At 53.5% G+C, this 17,673-nt stretch overlaps 1 protein-coding gene across 1 annotated transcript in view; it reads right to left on the reverse strand.

Moving 5' to 3' along the window:
- The window catches only part of Galnt2 (polypeptide N-acetylgalactosaminyltransferase 2), a 118,631-nt gene that overhangs the window by 3,461 nt on the left and 97,497 nt on the right, over positions 1-17,673 (reverse strand). Inside the window, exons 7-15 of the mRNA XM_021169564.2 lie at positions 14,901-15,022; positions 13,320-13,407; positions 11,378-11,465; positions 10,803-10,906; positions 9,058-9,184; positions 6,808-6,900; positions 5,611-5,694; positions 4,392-4,518; positions 1,350-1,469 (exon numbers count right to left, since the gene is read on the reverse strand). Of these exons, the coding sequence (XP_021025223.1) occupies positions 1,350-1,469; positions 4,392-4,518; positions 5,611-5,694; positions 6,808-6,900; positions 9,058-9,184; positions 10,803-10,906; positions 11,378-11,465; positions 13,320-13,407; positions 14,901-15,022 (953 nt within the window). The remainder of the gene's footprint in view (positions 1-1,349; positions 1,470-4,391; positions 4,519-5,610; positions 5,695-6,807; positions 6,901-9,057; positions 9,185-10,802; positions 10,907-11,377; positions 11,466-13,319; positions 13,408-14,900; positions 15,023-17,673) is intronic.

Below are 17,673 nucleotides of genomic sequence, written 5' to 3' on the forward strand. Positions count from 1 at the left end.
TCAACGCTGGCATCCACCTGATGGGATGCCGCAGTGTGGTGGGTTTACTGGAGCAGCGCTCCCACATCTCCACAGCTGGAGGCTGGACTCATCGCCCAAGCCGTCCCTGTCTTAGAAGCTCAGTTAAGGACCCCACAGAACATGGGACGGGTGTTTCTATTTCCTCTTCCTTAAAGGTCAATAGACCAGACCAAAGTCTCACTTTACCACTGACTTACAGTCGCAAGGCCTGGCTGTGTTTTAGGTGGGTCCAGGGGACAGTGGTCTTCCCTGGTTCAACATTTACAATCTTATTCTATAGGGTCTGACTCAAGTTATAAACTGCACTAACTGATGTTTAGAGAGTGAACACAGGGTACTCTGGGAGCAGGGACATGGCACTCAGGTATGGGAATAGATTTAGGGATGGACTGGGGAGACAGGACCCTTTGCAAGCATTTCTCCGACACCTAGGATCTAAACAGGAACTGGACGCTGACTGTGGCCCCATACCACCTGCTAGGTGGTGGTAGGTGGGGAGCCTGGGCCTCTGCTTCCATTTGTGCAATCAGGGGGATGGAAGGATGCTGAGCCGTGCTCTGGTGGCCCTCGTGCCTCAGTTTCCCCCTACATTTGTCTTCTGGGGAGGGACTGTGGGAAGACTGGCTACACTCCCCTGTAGCAAGTTAGAAGGGCTGTTAGTGCTTGCACTGTGATTGTCACTGCAGGGCTTAGGAAGGTGGTTTGTCCAAGATCCCCAGAGAATATGCCAGACAGAACTGGCTTCCAAGGCTTGCAATAAGCTCTGGTCCACGGAAGAAGCAATATACAGAGAGGCTCAACTGTTACCAGGGTTAAGATTCTGATCTCACTGTAAGCTCGGAGTAAGACAAGTGGTACCCCCCAGTGCTCAGCCACACAGCCCAGGGCACCGCAGGTGAGTGGCCACTCCCTTTATGAAGGAGACTGACAGGGAGCTGAGGAGGCTGCTGTGGCCCCAAACCTCAGGAAAACATACTACATAACTGCCAGCTATGGAGAAGATCCAGAGTCAAAGCCCAAAGTCCACTTTCAGTAGAATATGGGCTACCCTGCAGCTAGGTCTTTGTGTCCACCCATGCTCATCTTGTTAACCATCCAGATTAGAACTTTTGTAAAGTTAAGCAGGAGAACAAGCAACTTATGAATGTTTTGCTTAAGAAATGACGCAATTTCACATAAAGCGCTCTGTGGCATGAAGAAGGAAAGGAGCCTGGGACCATGTGACATGAGACCTCCAGCGGGGATGAACTGGACCATGGGTGTGAGGTGGCTAAGCACATGGCCCTCATCACTGCTGATGCTATGAAAGCCTGGGACCTTGGACGCACCTGTCTGCTGTCGTTCTCCCGGCAGCCCTGCAGCCTGATGAGTGACCCAGGCGAACGGTCCACCACAGTAAGGCACAGGTCCATGTGCTTCACCGACTTCTCCTTTGTCAAGGCCCATTCCTGGGAGAGACCACAAGTCAGAGATACACCCCAAGTCAGAGATACACCCCAAGTCAAGCTGCAGTCATGTGGGAAACTTGACTCCGGCCCCAGGGGTAACTCAGAGCCGGCCGGATGCTCCCGGCTGAGGGACAAAGCTACATCTGGCTGCTAAGGTGTAACCTTGGTAACCGCTATGTTTTGGTGGGCACACGTGGGCCCCAGCTGGTAGGTCTGTTCTGGGAGGCTGGAGAAGTGCACACTCCTGCCACCTCAGCTGGAGGCCACTCTGGCTGGCAAGTCCAGTTATGCTGGACTGACTGTACTCTCAATCCAGGAGCCAAAATAAATGCAGCCTCAAGTTATTTCTGTTAAGTATTTGGTCAGAGCAGCAAGAAAAGTTAATGCAGAGACTAAAATGAGCTATATCAGAGTGACTGGCATGCTGTGATAGGTAACTGTGTTAAGCATTTTAGCTCAAAGTCCAAGGTAGAGATCCGGTCAGCCGTTGGCTCTATCCCACAAGTCCTCCCATATCGTTTTGGAATGACTCTGCTTTGGAAACAGATTTATGAATGTAGGCTGAATCTGTAAAAACTCCACAAATGATACATTGTAGCTTTTGGCAATTATCTACATGGCTGAAGTCTATGGGAACTCACAAAGTCCTCTAACTCTGCAGGAGCAGTCTAAGCATCAACACACAGCATGGCTCCTAACTGGATGCTCACCATGTGCTGAACTGTCTCAAGCCTCTGCACAAGAGCTGCATGAGGTGTGTGTGTGTGTGTACGCACGCACAAGCACGCTTTGCAGACAAGAAAACTGGGTCAGAATGCATGTAAATATCCTTGCCTGTGCTTTTAGCAATCCGAACACATGCACTGCATGTGTACACAGAGGACAGGGCTGTCAACTGCCTCTGAATACCACACAGATCATGTACAAGCTTGGAAGCCTGGGGACAGAGAGGGAGTGACATCGCTATGAGCGGCAGTGGCCAGGTAGAGGGTCCCATGTATAGCCAGAAGGCAGGGCTTCCTAAAGTCACTTAAGAACAGCCACCCACTCAGGGCCTTCAGGATCCAGGAGTGGAGGCCTCAGTGAGCCCAGCATCCCACCACAGGGACACTGAGCTGCCCAGGCCCTGGGGCTTCTTGTCTCTTCTCTGGCTCCACTGACCTGTGTTCCTCAGAAGGGAAAACGGAAGACGCATGAATGTATTCTGTAAGGGCTACAAAGACTGCCACAAGGCCAGAAGTGGTGAGCCAGGGAAGCCTTGCTATCTATAAGCACGTAGTCTGCTGACAGTGAAACTTCAGGGCTGCCACTGGGACATGAGGGCTCCTGACTCTGAGAAGTGCAGGAGGTGTGGGGGTGGGGAGGAGAAGAGTGAGGGAGAGGGGGGATGGGGGTAGAAGCACAGAGAGTCAGAGAGGTTGGAGAAAGAGGATGGCCTGATGGATCTTTCTTTCTGTCTCTATCCCTGCCGTGGAATGAGTTCCTCTGTGCTGCTGGAAGTTCTTCACAGAAGGTGACTGCATTCTGAGTCACTGGGGCAGGCCCTTCTGAAGTCAGCCTCACTTTCTGTCTACTTCCAGACTGTGGACACAAGGTAGCTGGCTTCCTCATCCTTCCATGCCATGATGTACCCCGTGGGATGTGAGTAGAAGGACCCTTCTCTCTTAGGCTGTTCTGTCTCCACAGTGAAGGGTGGTGGGTAGCTTAGCTACAGTCTGTCTGCTCTACCCAGTGTGCTTCCTTCCAGATGTGCCAGGGTGTGGAGATGCAACTCCATGTCCCTGGTCTACTGCTGCTGTAGATGTGGAAGCCCAGAACCCCTCCCAACCACACCTATGTGTGGGCATCAGCTGGAGACACACCTACTTGTGGTCAGGAGAGTCACAAGGACCTCTGAGCATCGAGGGTCTAGACTGTCTTCATTTGACAGATGTGGCTGGCCAGGAAGGTCACATGTGGATACTGTGTACTTCATTATTTTAAGATGGGTAATAAATACACTCAACTCCAAAAACCTGACTTGGCTACACATGAAGCAGAGCTGGCCACCTTGTGCTGGACCTTCAGCAACCTGAATTTGTAAAATATCTAAGAAAAGCTTTTATGAGCTGCCATCCTTTAAAAAGTATGGCCATCATTCTTTCATTTCCTGCGTGCTGCTGAGGCACAGCTGGACACCAGGTAACAGCGCCCATCTATGCTGCCTGCCCCGTGCCAGAGTCAGGAAGGGCGAACCCTATCCTTGCAGCACCTGAGTCAGTCACAGTGGGGACTCCTGCTGGTGTCACCTTTGCCTCTGGGTCCCCTCCAAGCACTGGAGTGTCAGCCACCAGCCACAGGTGGCAGCTTGGATTTAAATTCGATATAGTTAAATAAAACTGAAGACTTAGTTCACAGTAGGCACATCTCAGGTGCCTGCTAGCTATAGTTCTACAACATTTCTAGCACTGAGGAGGGGCTCATGGACCCCAGATGGCCTGTGGGGTGAAGTACCCAGGGTTGAGTGGTATAAACTGTGCCAATCACCAAGCCTGCCAAGGATCAGAACCCAACATCTGTTGGTCTTCACCATCAGGCACTGACCCTTGACCTGAGGAGGCTGAAGCTGAGCACACACTAAGCAGGTACCCATCAGAGACAAACAGGGTGCAGAGGCAGGTGCAGTACATGGTAGCAGACTCTGCAGGGACGACAAAGCTGGCAGGAAGTCACAGCCTAGACAACAGGTGCTGATGCCACCTCAGTAGTACCTCGCCAGTGCAGAACAGCCCACAGCGGATGAGCCAGCTGCTCAAGGCGTCATTCAATACCTGCAACATCGCAGCTGTTTCTGAGGCTGCTGGCAGGGCCGGGGCTTCCTACAGAGCCCAGGGTGTCTAGATGAGGCCTCTGGGTCTGCAGGCAAGCATGCTCCCCACCTACCTGGTTTCCTCCAGCGTTGTGACACTCATAAATTCCAACAACTCCATCCGCGAAGTGTCCCAAGGTGTCCAGGCAGTTGGTTCCCTGCTGTAAGGCCCCGAAAGCTATGTCCTGGTGATCTGGAACCCTGGAAGTCGTTCATTGTTAAGAGCCAAGGTCACCTCCACAGCCCTGTGCTTCCTGCTCACCACGGCCTCTGCACGTGGTCTCAAATTAGACAGCAGAGGACAGCTTCATGTCACCCCGACATGATGTGGCCCCAGTCTCTGGATTCCTAACTCTTTAAGACTATTCAATGGGCCAGGCATGATGGCACATGCCTGTAATCCTAGCATCCAGAAGGCTGAGGGAGGATTTCTGTGAGAATTTGAGGCCAGCTTGGGCCTCAGAGTGAACCTTCCCTGCCACGCCCCTCCATCTCAAAAGAGTAAATGGGAGATGTTCCCTCATTTCTGGTAAGGGAGAGTTACTAACGAGCTGAGCTGTTGGCTGTCCCTTAGAAAGCCACTCACAGAGGTCGCATCTGACTCTTCCTATTTCTCAACAGATGAGACCTTGCCCAGGAGGGCCCAGCCTGTGGGATTTGTTATGTGGTCCAATGTACACAGATGGATGGAGTGTATGGGGAGTTGTGTGTTTAAGAAGGAGATGAGAGCCTGGCCTCACCTTTGAGAGGCACTGGCTGTGGTCTCCTGATGAAGGGCCATACTCTAAACCTCAACTGGTTCTCCTGTGTGGAAAGAGGAAATGGGCGGGTCCTTCAGGATGGGAACGATCTGGCAGCACCTGTGGCCAGAGACCCGCTGGTCCTCCACTGGAGCCATTGGCATCCCCAGGACAGAGCTTGTGCCAGCTCACAGGGAGGAGCAGTGTTGGGGTAGGAGCTGGGACGCCATCACAGTTAATGCTACTCTACACTAAGAAGGCAGGAGCAGCTGAAGGGAGCTGTGGAGAGGAGTGTGCTCACGGGGAGACGGCCTCTGCCTCCATAGTCCACCTCTAAAGAAGGGACAAACCAAATCCGGTGCTTCGGGGTTCTCCCAGGTTCTCCCAGAGCAAGGGTAGCTGCAAAGGAGGGGGCACCTGTGGGGCGGGACCATGTGCTCTCCCTGGCAGCCAGCTCCCAGCCTCGCTCACTGCAAGCATCAAGTCCCTGCGGACTCCTTAGTCACTTTTGTTCCTCAGCAGTCACAGAGTGCACTCAGGCCCCAGGACTTACCTCAGTTCCGGGTAGACGTTGTCCAGGTACCACTTGAAGGGCTTGCAGCCCAGCTTTTTCCTGAGCTCCAGCCTGCTCTGAATACTGGAGGAAAGGAAGACACAGGGTGCCAGCTATCCCCACCTGTTCCAGGGTCCCCACAGGAGGACAGGGTGGCAGCTATCCCCACCTCTGCCAGGGTCCCCACCAGGACAGGGTGGCAGCTATCCCCACCTCTGCCAGGGTCCCCACCAGGAGGTCAGGGTGGCAGCTATCCCCACCTCTGCCAGGGTCCCCACCAGGAGGACAGGGTGGCAGCTATCCCCACCTCTGCCAGGGTCCCCACCAGGAGGACAGGGTGGCAGCTATCCCCACCTCTGCCAGGGTCCCCACCAGGAGGACAGGGTGGCAGCTATCCCCACCTCTGCCAGGGTCCCCACCAGGAGGACAGGGTGGCAGCTATCCCCACCTCTGCCAGGGTCCCCACCAGGAGGACAGGGCGCCAGCTATCCCCACCTGTTCCAGGGTCCCCACCAGGAGGACAGGGTGGCAGCTATCCCCACCTCTGCCAGGGTCCCCACCAGGAGGACAGGGTGCCAGCTATCCCCACCTGCTCCAGGGTCCCCACCAGGAGGACAGGGTGGCAGCTATCCCCACCTCAGACAGGGTCCCCACCAGGAGGACAGGGTGCCAGTTATCCCCACCTCTGCCAGGGTCCCCATCAGGAGGACAGGGTGGCAGCTATTCCCACCTCTTCCAGGGTCCCCACCAGGAGGACAGGGTGGCAGCTATCCCCACCTCTGCCAGGGTCCCCACCAGGAGGACAGGGTGGCAGCTATCCCCACCTCTGCCAGGGTCCCCACCAGGAGGACAGGGTGGCAGCTATCCCCACCTCTGCCAGGGTCCCCACCAGGAGGACAGGGTGGCAGCTATCCCCACCTCTGCCAGGGTCCCCACCAGGAGGACAGGGTGCCAGCTATCCCCACCTGTTCCAGGGTCCCCACCAGGAGGACAGGGTGCCAGCTATCCCCACCTGTTCCAGGGTCCCCACCAGGAGGACAGGGTGCCAGCTATCTCCACCTGTTCCAGGGTCCCCACTAGAAGGACAGGGTGGCAGCTATCCCCACCTTTGCCAGGGTCCCCACTAGGAGGACAGGGTGGCAGCTATCCCCACCTCTGCCAGTGTCCCTATTAGAAAGATAGGGGGATGGTACTCACTTCCCATAGGGCACGTTTCGTGCAGAAGGCACCGCTGCGTAGTAGAAATGTTTGTACTCATCCATCCAGACTTCAGCTGCCCGGCGTGTGTTCCTGAAAACAAAGTAAGCCATCCTGAGCTGTAACTCCCATCCTTTCCCCGGAGTCACCTGTCCCTGTCCGTCTGTGGGAGTATGAATGACGGTGCTTCCAGAGTGGCATGGTGCAGCTGCAGCTACCTCAAGGTCTGTGGGAAGTGCTCAGCTGAAGTCACATCACTCAGCACGAGTCAGCCTGGAGCAGGAGCAGGATGGCACAGACGTACTGACGGTCTCGTACGCCACGATCTCTGCTGCACCACGGAGAAGGGGCCTCTAGTAGAAACCATGGTATGGCACTCTGGTCACCCCAGTTTTCCACGGCGTGAGTGGATATGGCACCACTGGCATGCTGGGAAAGTGAACTAATTCCCCTAATTCCCTCTGCTGCTTCTCTGAGGGAGGTATCATCATGTGCAGATTAGAAACGGCAGCAGAAGTGGGAGCGTGATGCCCCAGACCTGCAGAGACTTGCTGTCCTTAGCTCTAGCGCATAAAGAGAGCTTGCTTCCGTGACAGTTAGGAAAGGTCGCCGTAAGCACAAGTAGCCGCAGATAGACCCTCTGCTCAGGCGAGGGGAGACATGGCCCACCATCCTCTTGCAGTGGCCGCCCTGGAGGTGAATCATTTTCTCTGCAGTAAGGTCTTCTGAATGCTCAACCTGTCACACTGTCTGAGCTGTAATTACTAAATGCATTTCCACCTGGAGCCTCCGTCTTCCCCATAAAGTGACAAATATTCCCGTCGTCCCCGAATGGGGGAGGGGCGGACACTGTAAATGTGTGCATCCTTAGGTTCCTGGTGCTAATTCCAGAATTTACCTCAAGGTTGATAACCAGGAATGGTACGCATGTGGAAATGTCCTCATTTCAGTTGATAATGGAAAACCTAGTAGCCCTGCGGGGTGGCTGTGGAGCACACCCTCACAGATGAGTAGGTCTGTGCACTGAGAAGCACCCAGATGACAGACACAGACCTCTGGGTCCCGGTGTGTCTATGAGCAGCAGATTGATGAGATCTGGAAGGCTCTGACTTACTGGCCTACTGACCACTAGCCACCTTCCTAGGCAGAGTCAAAATATAGCCGCATTACTGGGGGTCGTGGTTAAAGGTAGGGGTGGAGCCATGTCCTGGGACCGCCCCTGCCCTCAGCCTGTCCCCGTTAGCCCAAGTTCTCATCCCCATGGTACTGACCAGATGAGCATTAGAAGTATTTCATCTGGCTTATGGGTTTTGCTGTCTGTCTGCCCTGTGAGGTCTGACTCACAGGTTTTTGGTTAAGACAGGGCTTCACCGTCTTAGCCTCTGCTGACTTCAAACTCACAGACATCCACCTGCTTCTGCTTTCTGAGCACGGGGATTAAAGGTGTGTGCTACAATGTCAGAACTGGGAAAAATGTCCAGGGAAAATCTAGTTGGACCAAGCGGCCTTTTGGTTTTCGTTTGTTTCCTAACATCTATTGCTGATTGGTAATCCATCAGTTATGAGCCTTGATGTCCTCTGGCTGGAGTGCAATATGACCTGCTTTCTGAGAGGATTTCAACGTCTGCTCTCCAGAACTCAGGTTCAAATTGAGTTGCATCAGATAACACTGAGAGGTAGGAGCCTGAAGCAGTGGCCAGGCCGTGGGACTCTGTTGTTACCAGACTGGAACTGTTCCTCTGTGCCTCATCCTCACATCTTACCCTAACTTCACTACGTGGGGCATCAGGACAGCCCTTAGCAGGGGCTGACACGGGGGTCCCAGATGTATCAGCACCCGGACAGTTAGTTAGCAATGCAGCTCCTTGTGATAACCCAGCAGTAGCACTGTTTACTGCAGTACGTGATGGGCGAACGCAACCCTGAGTGGTTCTTAACACCGTGAGTGGTGATACAGCACAAACCCAGGCTCTCCCTCTGAGGTTTTTGTGACCATCCAATGGAAGTCACCCCCGGATGTCCCAGTTAGGATAACTCCAGCTATCACCCTCCTCTGCCACGCCCCTTCTCCCTCTTCCTGAGACCTCTGTGGGGCACACTGAGCCGGCTCCCCTCACTGGAATCCCAGCTGGCATGCGAGTCGCTATTCCTCAACTCAGGGGCCGTGCCTATCAAGGAACACTGTCCCCACACAGTACCAGGGTCTTCTGAGCAGACAGCAGACATCTGGGCTGGCCTTTCATGTCTTACCGGGCAAAGACAGTGCCGCTGCCACCGGGGAACGTGTATGGATGCTGCTTCCGGAACACGTGGCCCACGCGGCTGCACGGGATGATCTCCAGGCTGCCACCACACTGCCACACTCGGAATGAGATCTCTGACAGGAAGGGAAGTTGGTAACCATCAGAACTCATAGTTGCTGTCCCCGTGCCGTGGGTAGCTACCATGCCTCACTTTCAACTGCTGGGGGGGGGGGGGGAGACCCATGAGGGGTGCCTCTGCAGAGCAGGACCTGGAGCTTTTATAGAGGAGACACTGGGGCATCCTGGACAGGCCGCCTCCACAGCACACCAAGACGGAACACGCATGGAAAGCTCTGTGGGTCAAGAGGTCTCCCAATGGTGACTCTTGGTCTGAAAGCAGACACCTCCCACACTAAGACCACATGTATCTTAGCAACTGTCAGCTGGAGATGTGTGCACAGACCACGGTCCTCCACGCTACTTACTGTCAACTGACTGAGTACCAGGATGCACTGGGCTTTCCTTCAGGGAAAAAAAAAAGAGTCCCTGCCTATTTCTCTCATGTATCAGCAGGTCCAGATATCAACCAAGTTTCCAGGGTAGTGACCAGGGACAGTCACCTGCCCTAATCTTAGCAAGACACACAGGAGGGAGGCTGACTATGTCTGTCACTCTGTGCTCTCAGGTCCCTGAGATGTGGTCTCCTGAGCCCATGACACACATTGGCCCACTGGGTGGCTCCAGCTGTTAGAACCTACAGTGCAAGAGGCTCAGGGACCTTTCAGGTTCACTACCTCAAAGCCTTTCTTGCTCACAAAACTCCACCCAAGCCCAACACCGCACTGCAACTTGGAAAGGAGCCGGACTCTCCACCCTGTCCTTCTCCCCACGGAGCCAGAGGTGGCAGTGGCTTTCATCATGCTGGGCAGAGCTGTCCTACCAGATGAAACGTCTCCACCAACTTCAACTTCAAAGAACACATTCGAAAGACAGGCTAGCTGAAGCTGCTCTTTTAATCCAACAGAAGCTATCAAAGTCTCTGTCACAAGAAAACCCACTCAAAGTGACAGCAATGTGGCTTTCCCTCCTTGTCCTGGTCCCCTCTCCTCCCAGGGCACAACTGCGTAAGGACGAAGGAAACTAAACTCTTGATAGTGAGAGGAGCCCGTTGTGAATGACAAGCACTTGAAATCAAAGGCCTCAAGTAAAGGGAGCAAAGACTGAACAAGCTAAGTAGAGTCTTTTCATCTGTCACGCAAGACACTTGCGCAGAACGCCACTTGTGCAGCGTCCATGTCTCATTCCTGGGCAAACATGATCTCCAAGGGTCATTAAAAACATAATAATAATAATAATAATTATTATTCCTAAAAGTAGTGGAGAAGGGTCTGAATATCAGAGCCCATCCATGTGACATGCACGATTACATTTAGGCAAACCAGCAGCTGCCTGACCCCATTAGCACCCTACTGTTAACCAGAGCCTGAGACAGCTTATTTCTCAGTTTGGGAGGCATGTATTCAGAAAACCGAGAGAACCCCTAGGTCAAAGGAGGTGACAGCATCTGGTGTCTGTGCAGGGATGACCCGACAGGAGGCACACGTCTTACTGTCATCCCCGTGGTCAGGTGTGTAGGAGGTGGGTTGTCCACGGAGGGGCTGGCTTCTCTGGGCCTCCCTAAATGCTGACATGACACCCTGCCTCCCACACTTTGGTGCAGTTGGGGCCTGGGCGGGGGAGGGGCACACATACCCAAGTTCTCTCCTCCCCACACGTCCATCATCATGTCGTACTTCCCCAGCTCTTCAAAATAGAGCTTGTCCATCACGAAGAGGCCGCCAGCGATCATCGGAGTTCTGAGAAGATGAGGGAGCAAGGGCAAGGTTAGACCATACCACAGGCTGGACCTCTGTCCTCTGCTGCACTCTCAAAGGGGTCTTTCATTCCTCCACTGGCCTCTAGTCACTGCTTGGGGTCCCACAGAGGCTGGGACCCTTGACTTTTACATGCCTCAACTTACAAGGTAATTCTAAGAACCACAGAAGTAACACTTAAGGCCATGGCATACAGTTCCACTCTGCTACAGATAGCATTCACTATAAACAGGAGCCAACACAGAACCAGCAGAGATGCCCTGGGAGCTAGTGACTGAGGAAAAGGACCTAAGTTCCTTCACTGTGTGACCTGGTGGCAGATGTTGGTCTTGAAGGGAGGCCAGGAACCCAGAGGGTGGGAGGCACAGAGCCTCACTGTCCTGGATGCATACTGCAACAGGGGCTGGAGTCTGGGCTCTCCTAGGAGGGCTTCCTGCAATAGGCTGCACTTACTTTATAGGGGCAACTGGGTTCCCCTGCCGGGATCGCCTCTGCTCTGGTGTCATGTAATCCCACTTGAACACCAAGTTCCAGTCAAAACCTGCCAGCCCAGAAAAGAACGGCAATGAGAAGAGACGGTCGCTCACTCCTGGCTTTCCCACCCGAGTAGTTGCCAATGAGCTCATGTGGATGGAACTCACCGCCAACCAACCAAACAACCACGATGGGGAGAAGAAAAGAACGAGGGGGAGGGAGGAGGGGACGGGGGAGGAGAACGTGGTAGCTGGTGGGTGTGAAGGACAGTGAAATCTTCTCAGCTCTCCAAAACAAACAGGGCTCTGAGTTTTCCTCTAAAAACTCCAAACTAAAGGTATGACTGTGTGCAGTTATGTGCACATGGGTGTGGGTGCCCGTGGAGTCAGAAGAGAGGGCTGGAGCCCTTGGAGCTGGGGTTATAGGTCACCTGAGTGTTAGGGACTGTACTCTGGCCCTGTGAACCAGCTTTCTTGCCCCTCTAACCTTTTTTATTTTTTTAACGTAGGGTATAGCTATATAGCCCAGGTTGGTCTTGAACTTGTAGCAATCCTCCTGCCTCGGCCCCCTGAGTTCTGGGATTGCACACATGTGCCACCATGCCTGGCTGGGGTTTTCTAATCTTCAAATGTGAGAACAAACGTGAAACACGAGGACTGGTGTTTGTGTGATGCCATTGCACCTACAAGGGCTGTGCACACAGGCCTGGGGATCTGGGGACAGGGCTGCTCTGTGCACACAGGCTTGTGGACCTGGGGGGCGAGTCAGAGCTAGATGAATCACAGTTGGCTCACAGAACCACAGCGCAGCACATAGCGTCTCTGTGGGACCCATGGTTCTTCAGGCCTAGACCAGGACTAACTTTAAAACTGCTCCCACAATCTGACATGCTGTGTTTCACAGTGCAGGCCTGTAATCTTAGCAGCGCTCATGAGATGCTAAGGCAGGAGGAGCTTGGGTTCCTGGCCAGCTTAGCTCCTTAGGCCACCCTACCCCTTGCTGTTTGTGAGTTAGGGGCTAGATCAGGGAACAGTATAACTTGCTCCACGTTGTGTGTAGCAGTGACCCCACAGTTATGTCTACTGCAGTCTCCCTCCCACCAGAGAAGCACTGGAGCCTCGGCAATTCCTAAGAGGCAAAGGAGAAGCTTGAACAAATTTCTCTTGGGTCCCTAGAGCAGTACCAGAAGGTAACATTTGTAGGCTGTGTGGCCCTACAAGACACTGGTCCATTCACACAAAGGCCACCCACTGGTGAAGCAGGCTGTGGCTGGGCGGCTGGGAAGGAAGGGCCTGCATTCAGACTTGAATACAAAGGTAGAACTGCTGCCTGGTGGGTGGGCGGTGACGGGCCAGTGGCAGGATGGCAGGACTCCAGGGCGGCAAACTGGCAGGCTGGCTGGGCATGCAGGCTACAAGAGGAAGCCTGGCCCTGTCAGAGGACACAGAGACAGGTTCCAGGCCCAGTCAGCCAGTCCTTGGCTCTATGGAGTGTCTCAGGCCCTGCCTCTTGCTGGTCTCAGCTTTGGAGCCTTTCAGGCCAGCCCACCAGTGGGTAGAGGCTCCTCTGCTCCAATCCCAGGGGTAACTACAGATTCTCCTAGCTTTAGTAACAGCAGCTCCGGGAGGGAGAAAGGGAGGGGAAGGAGGAGGGGGGAGGGGAGAGAGAGGGGAGGGAGGAGAGAGAGAAGAGAGAGGAAGAGAGAGAAGAGGGAGGGAGAGAAAGTGTGTGTGTGTGAGAGAGAAAGAAAGAGAGACGGTTGGGGGGGGGTTGCTAGGGACACATGTCCAGTCCTTTCTGTTAGGAACCAGTCAGAGCCCACATCACAGTGTGAGCTCCGCTATCACTGTCGCAGCTGATCATGAGACAGCAATGGTCAGAGGACCAGCCAGTGGGTGGACCAATCAAGGCTGACACCTACCACCCTTGAGGTCAGCAGAGGCGCCCACATACTGGAAATTATCCATGTTAATGACATCGATAATGGGGGATACAACCCGGGTCCTGTCCTGAGGGGGACAAAGGAAGGAAAGATACTTGTAAGTTACGACCCCAGCGAAGCAAGAGCTGCCATCCCAACAGGCCTTCCCAACAGACACCACTGTCCCAAGGGTGTGCAGGGTGGCGGCATGAGAGGGGACAGCTGACTGGATACTTCTGCTGCCTCTTCTCCCTGTCACAGACCTGGGCTGTGCAGTGGCTCCGAGGGGAGATTGCCCTCTCGTGAGCTGCACCAGCGAAGCTCAGGAAGGAACTCATGGCTCAAGTGTCCACACTACAAAGCCAGGGACGGTTTCAGGTACAACTGGCATGAGAGGAAGGGGTTTCATCACCTCACAGCAGCTGGCTGGACTTTCCATTTCCCAACTCAACTCTGTTATTGTACCGACCATGGCTACCTTCTACAGAGCTCACTGTGTGAGCACCAACACAAGGCCTCCTACCTCCTCTGACCTTCCTGCTCAGCGCTGCCTCATGCTGACTGCTCATGAGAGTGAGTGTGGCTCTTGAGTTACTAAGAGAACGCTTGTTAGCTGAAGGGCCAGCAACAGGATGAGCAGAGCTCAGAAGCACTCTCCAAGGGCATGACAGAGCCCCGCCCCACCTGCTTGCTTGCAGGTGGATGGGAAAACAAGCTTTGGACCATGGAGACTAGAGCATCACTCCGTAACCCACCCCTGTGCTCCCATAAGGCTGGCCCTGGATATGCGAGACTAATCTTTACATTCCTTCTGATGAGAAGAGAATCACAGGAACCCATCGCATTGGCCCGCACTCTCCTCAGCTGGCCAAGCTGGGAGACACATGGCAGGGACGGGGGTGGTGGGGGGAGAGGAGACACAGGAGAGTATGTTAGAGAGGGGCCCGGCTGAGGGCTCAATGGTGACCCTGCCTCCTGTGTGATTCCGGATGTTACTGAAGACCCCCTGAAGCCCAGTCTCCTCACCTAGCGGCCACCTGAGACCAGTAAAGGGCAGAGACTGGACTTCTAACAGCTCTTGGCTGCTCGGTATTTTGTGACTTGCTGTTGCTACGTGTGCTATGGTGGCGGGCAGAGCGTCTCTCCTGTTTCCTTTCATTTGCTTCATTGCCCCCAAGGAAGCAGTTTCATAGCAGCAAGGAAAGAAAGTAAGACAAGCAGAGGGCAAGAAAAACAACACTGGGCTAAACACAGTACCAGTGCGGACACTTCCGGAAGGCGGAATGTGCCTCAGCATGGCCAGCGGTCACGTGACAAGCCTGCTGGGGCACTCTGCTAGCTTGTTTGCTTCTCTTTGCATGCACATGTGCACACATACATGCCTGTGTGTGTGGCAGGTGACCAGCCACCTCATCTTGCCAGGCCTCTGCCAGCTCCATGAAAGCTGTCTTTGGTTGCAGTGACAGTCCTGCACCCATGGGACATCGTGAAACAACGTCTGGGGCATCACATCCTTCCTAGTGACAAGGAAACCTGCAGCCAGTGTACGTAACACAAACCCTCTGTGTGATAGAGGCTCACCTCAGCAACCCGCTCCAAGAGTGGCTCCAGCCATCGCTCGTTACACTCGCAGTGACTGTCTAGGAAGGTCAGGACCTTGGCCTGGGCGGCGTCTGCACCCCGGACCCGAGAGCGCATTAGACCTGCGGAGATAATTCAAAGTGTATGAGGGGTGGGAGCTCCACCTGAGAGCTGGCCTGGCACAGCTAGCAGTCCCTGTGCCTCATCACCGAGGAGCTGTACGCCAGCAATCACTGGGATAGATTCCAGGCTGGACTTCAAACGGCTCATCAGGTGATGGGAAAGATAACTTTCCTAAGGCTACTGTCCCTGAAAAAGGCCTTTCTTCATCTAATAGACATCACCCTTGTCAAATACCCAGAGGATGGCTCAAAGCACCCTGCTGTCGAGGCTCCAGGTCCCTACTTGGCTGGGATAGCAAAGGTGTCACCACACCCTGAGAGCTAACGGTGCCAGGTCTGGTGGGCCTGCAACTGCATCGAAAACAGCGTTGTCTTCAGAAACAGGGCATTGAGTCAAACCCGTGTGGCCGTGATACAAAAACCAGGGTCATCTTTGGCCCCATTCTGCCCAAACGGCTTGTGATCAATTATATCAGGTACTTCAGGTCTTATCATTCGCCATGTACTGAGCCCAGAAGACACTTTGCACCTGGGCAGGATGGGGCTCCTTACAACGAGCAAGGACGAGTATTTTAAGTTCCTTTATAAACAAGAAAAATGGATTTTCAATGACTCTTATCAACTATATGCTACATCAGGGTAAAAAGACAAGATTTCCAACTCCAAGCCGTTCAAACCCTTCCTCGGGTAACCGCTACAACTGCAGAGCTGAACATAAATGGAAACTGTCTGAAAGGGCTTCCGAGAAGTCACTCAAAGAGGGAACTTGAGGAGATTCAATGCCTGAAAGCAGAAACGGCACAGCAAGGCCCAGGTCCGCATGGGCTTGCCCTCCCCTCTGCTGCAGTGCAGTCCTTTCAGCTTGAGGTGTCAGCAGATCAAGGGCAGGGCTTCTACCGATGCTGGAAAGGAAAAGAAGGCCCCCAATCTGGAGATAAGTCCTGGAAGCCTGTGGCTTACAGCTCCTGGCTCAGGGGGCCACAGGAGCAGAGCAGCCCAAGGACGGCCACGGCCGGAGGGGCAGAGAGGCCTCAGCTGCTCTCTCCTCCAATGGGCACAGGGTTTGGGATTTGAGCCTTGCCAGGTAAACAAAGTGTGGAAAACACCTCTGCCCTCCTACAGAAACTGCAGAAGGTCCACAGTTAGAACTCAACTGTTAGACAAATAGGGGATCTGCCCCAAATGCACGTGTGCAAACAAAGCACCTTCGTCACGTGTAGGACCAAGTGTGTGACTGAGAGGTCGAGCCCACCCCTCTGCACACAAGCTCGCATGCGAAAGCCTCGGTCCCCAGCTGGTGGTGCTGAGACGCGAGTGGACGGTAAGGCTACCAGTCTTATCAGTGACATCGCAGTGCTCGGAGCCCTCCATGACTAATGTGCTGCCCTGCAATCTTTAGCAGTCTGCATGACAGTTTCATGTGTGTATTCATTTCCAGAATTAAAATGCAAGCACCGAGGGGCAGGAAGAATAACTGTCACAATTTATCCTTGCACTCTCTAGCGTCTAGCACAGTGCAAAGCACACACTGTTTAATACATGATTTTTTAAAATTAATTAATTATTTGTTTTTAAGATCCTGGGGGCTGGAGAGATGGCTTAGTGGTGAAGAGCACTCACTGATCTTGCAGAGAACCCATGTTTGGTTCGCAGCACCCAACCTTCTGTAACTCTGGTTCCTAGGGATCTGATGCCCTATTCTGGTTTCCATGGGTACCTGCACATGTGATCTACCCACTCAGATGCATACACACATGGAATTTTTAAATATTAAAAAGAAAAAGATTCTCTCTGGGCTGGAGAACTGGCTGTTTTTCCAGAGGACCTAGGTTTGACTTGCCGCACCCACACAGCGGCTCACAACTATATGTAATTCCAGCTCTAGGGGGTCTGACACCCTCTTCTGGCCTCTAGAGGCACCAAGTTTGAATGTAGTATACACGCAGGAAAAAACACCCACACGCATAAAGTGGAAAAGGGAAAGAAGAGGAAAAAGAAAAAAGTTAAAAGAAAAAAAGATCTCTGCAATAACACCTTCCTGCTGTGCCTGGAGCCACACACGGAGACCTGGAGGAGAGTCTGAGCCGACCAGGGAGGGACCACGTCAGCCTCACACAGTGGAGTGCCCAGAGTGGCATCTCTCTGTAACTGCTGGAAACTGGAAGAGGGTGAGGCCAAACAGCAGCAGCACACCCAAGACGCCCCAAGGGGCTTCCAGACCTGGCTGTGGGAAGGCAGTTGTTCCCATAGCTTCCCACACAGATGAGACTGACAGCTGGCGTCTGCAGTGTCACATCAGCATGAGATGACAGCTCTCTCTCTCCCAGTTTGGGACGGTTCTCCTTCAGTGAGCTGTCAAAGTTGAATCTGTGATTCTATGGCATGCCTGGAACATGGAGACACTGTAGTCCTCATAGCTAGGCTTTAACATTTTCTCTAAACCTTTGCAGCCAAGCCACTGATGGGACTTTACAGGCAGATGACAGAAGTCAATTTTCCAAATGTGTAAATACAAATGTGATTTGAAAATATGGCTTCATGTAGAAACAATTCCAATTAAGTTAGGCTTTGACTATCCTTCCTGCATCTACTGAGACAGGGCTCCCGGGTGGCTCTGGTGGAGGGAGAGACACATAAACTGAGATTCCCCT

This window comes from Mus caroli, unplaced genomic scaffold (genome assembly GCF_978045245.1).
Source record: "Mus caroli unplaced genomic scaffold, Mus_caroli_1 scaffold_10, whole genome shotgun sequence".
Taxonomy (NCBI): domain Eukaryota; kingdom Metazoa; phylum Chordata; class Mammalia; order Rodentia; family Muridae; genus Mus; species Mus caroli.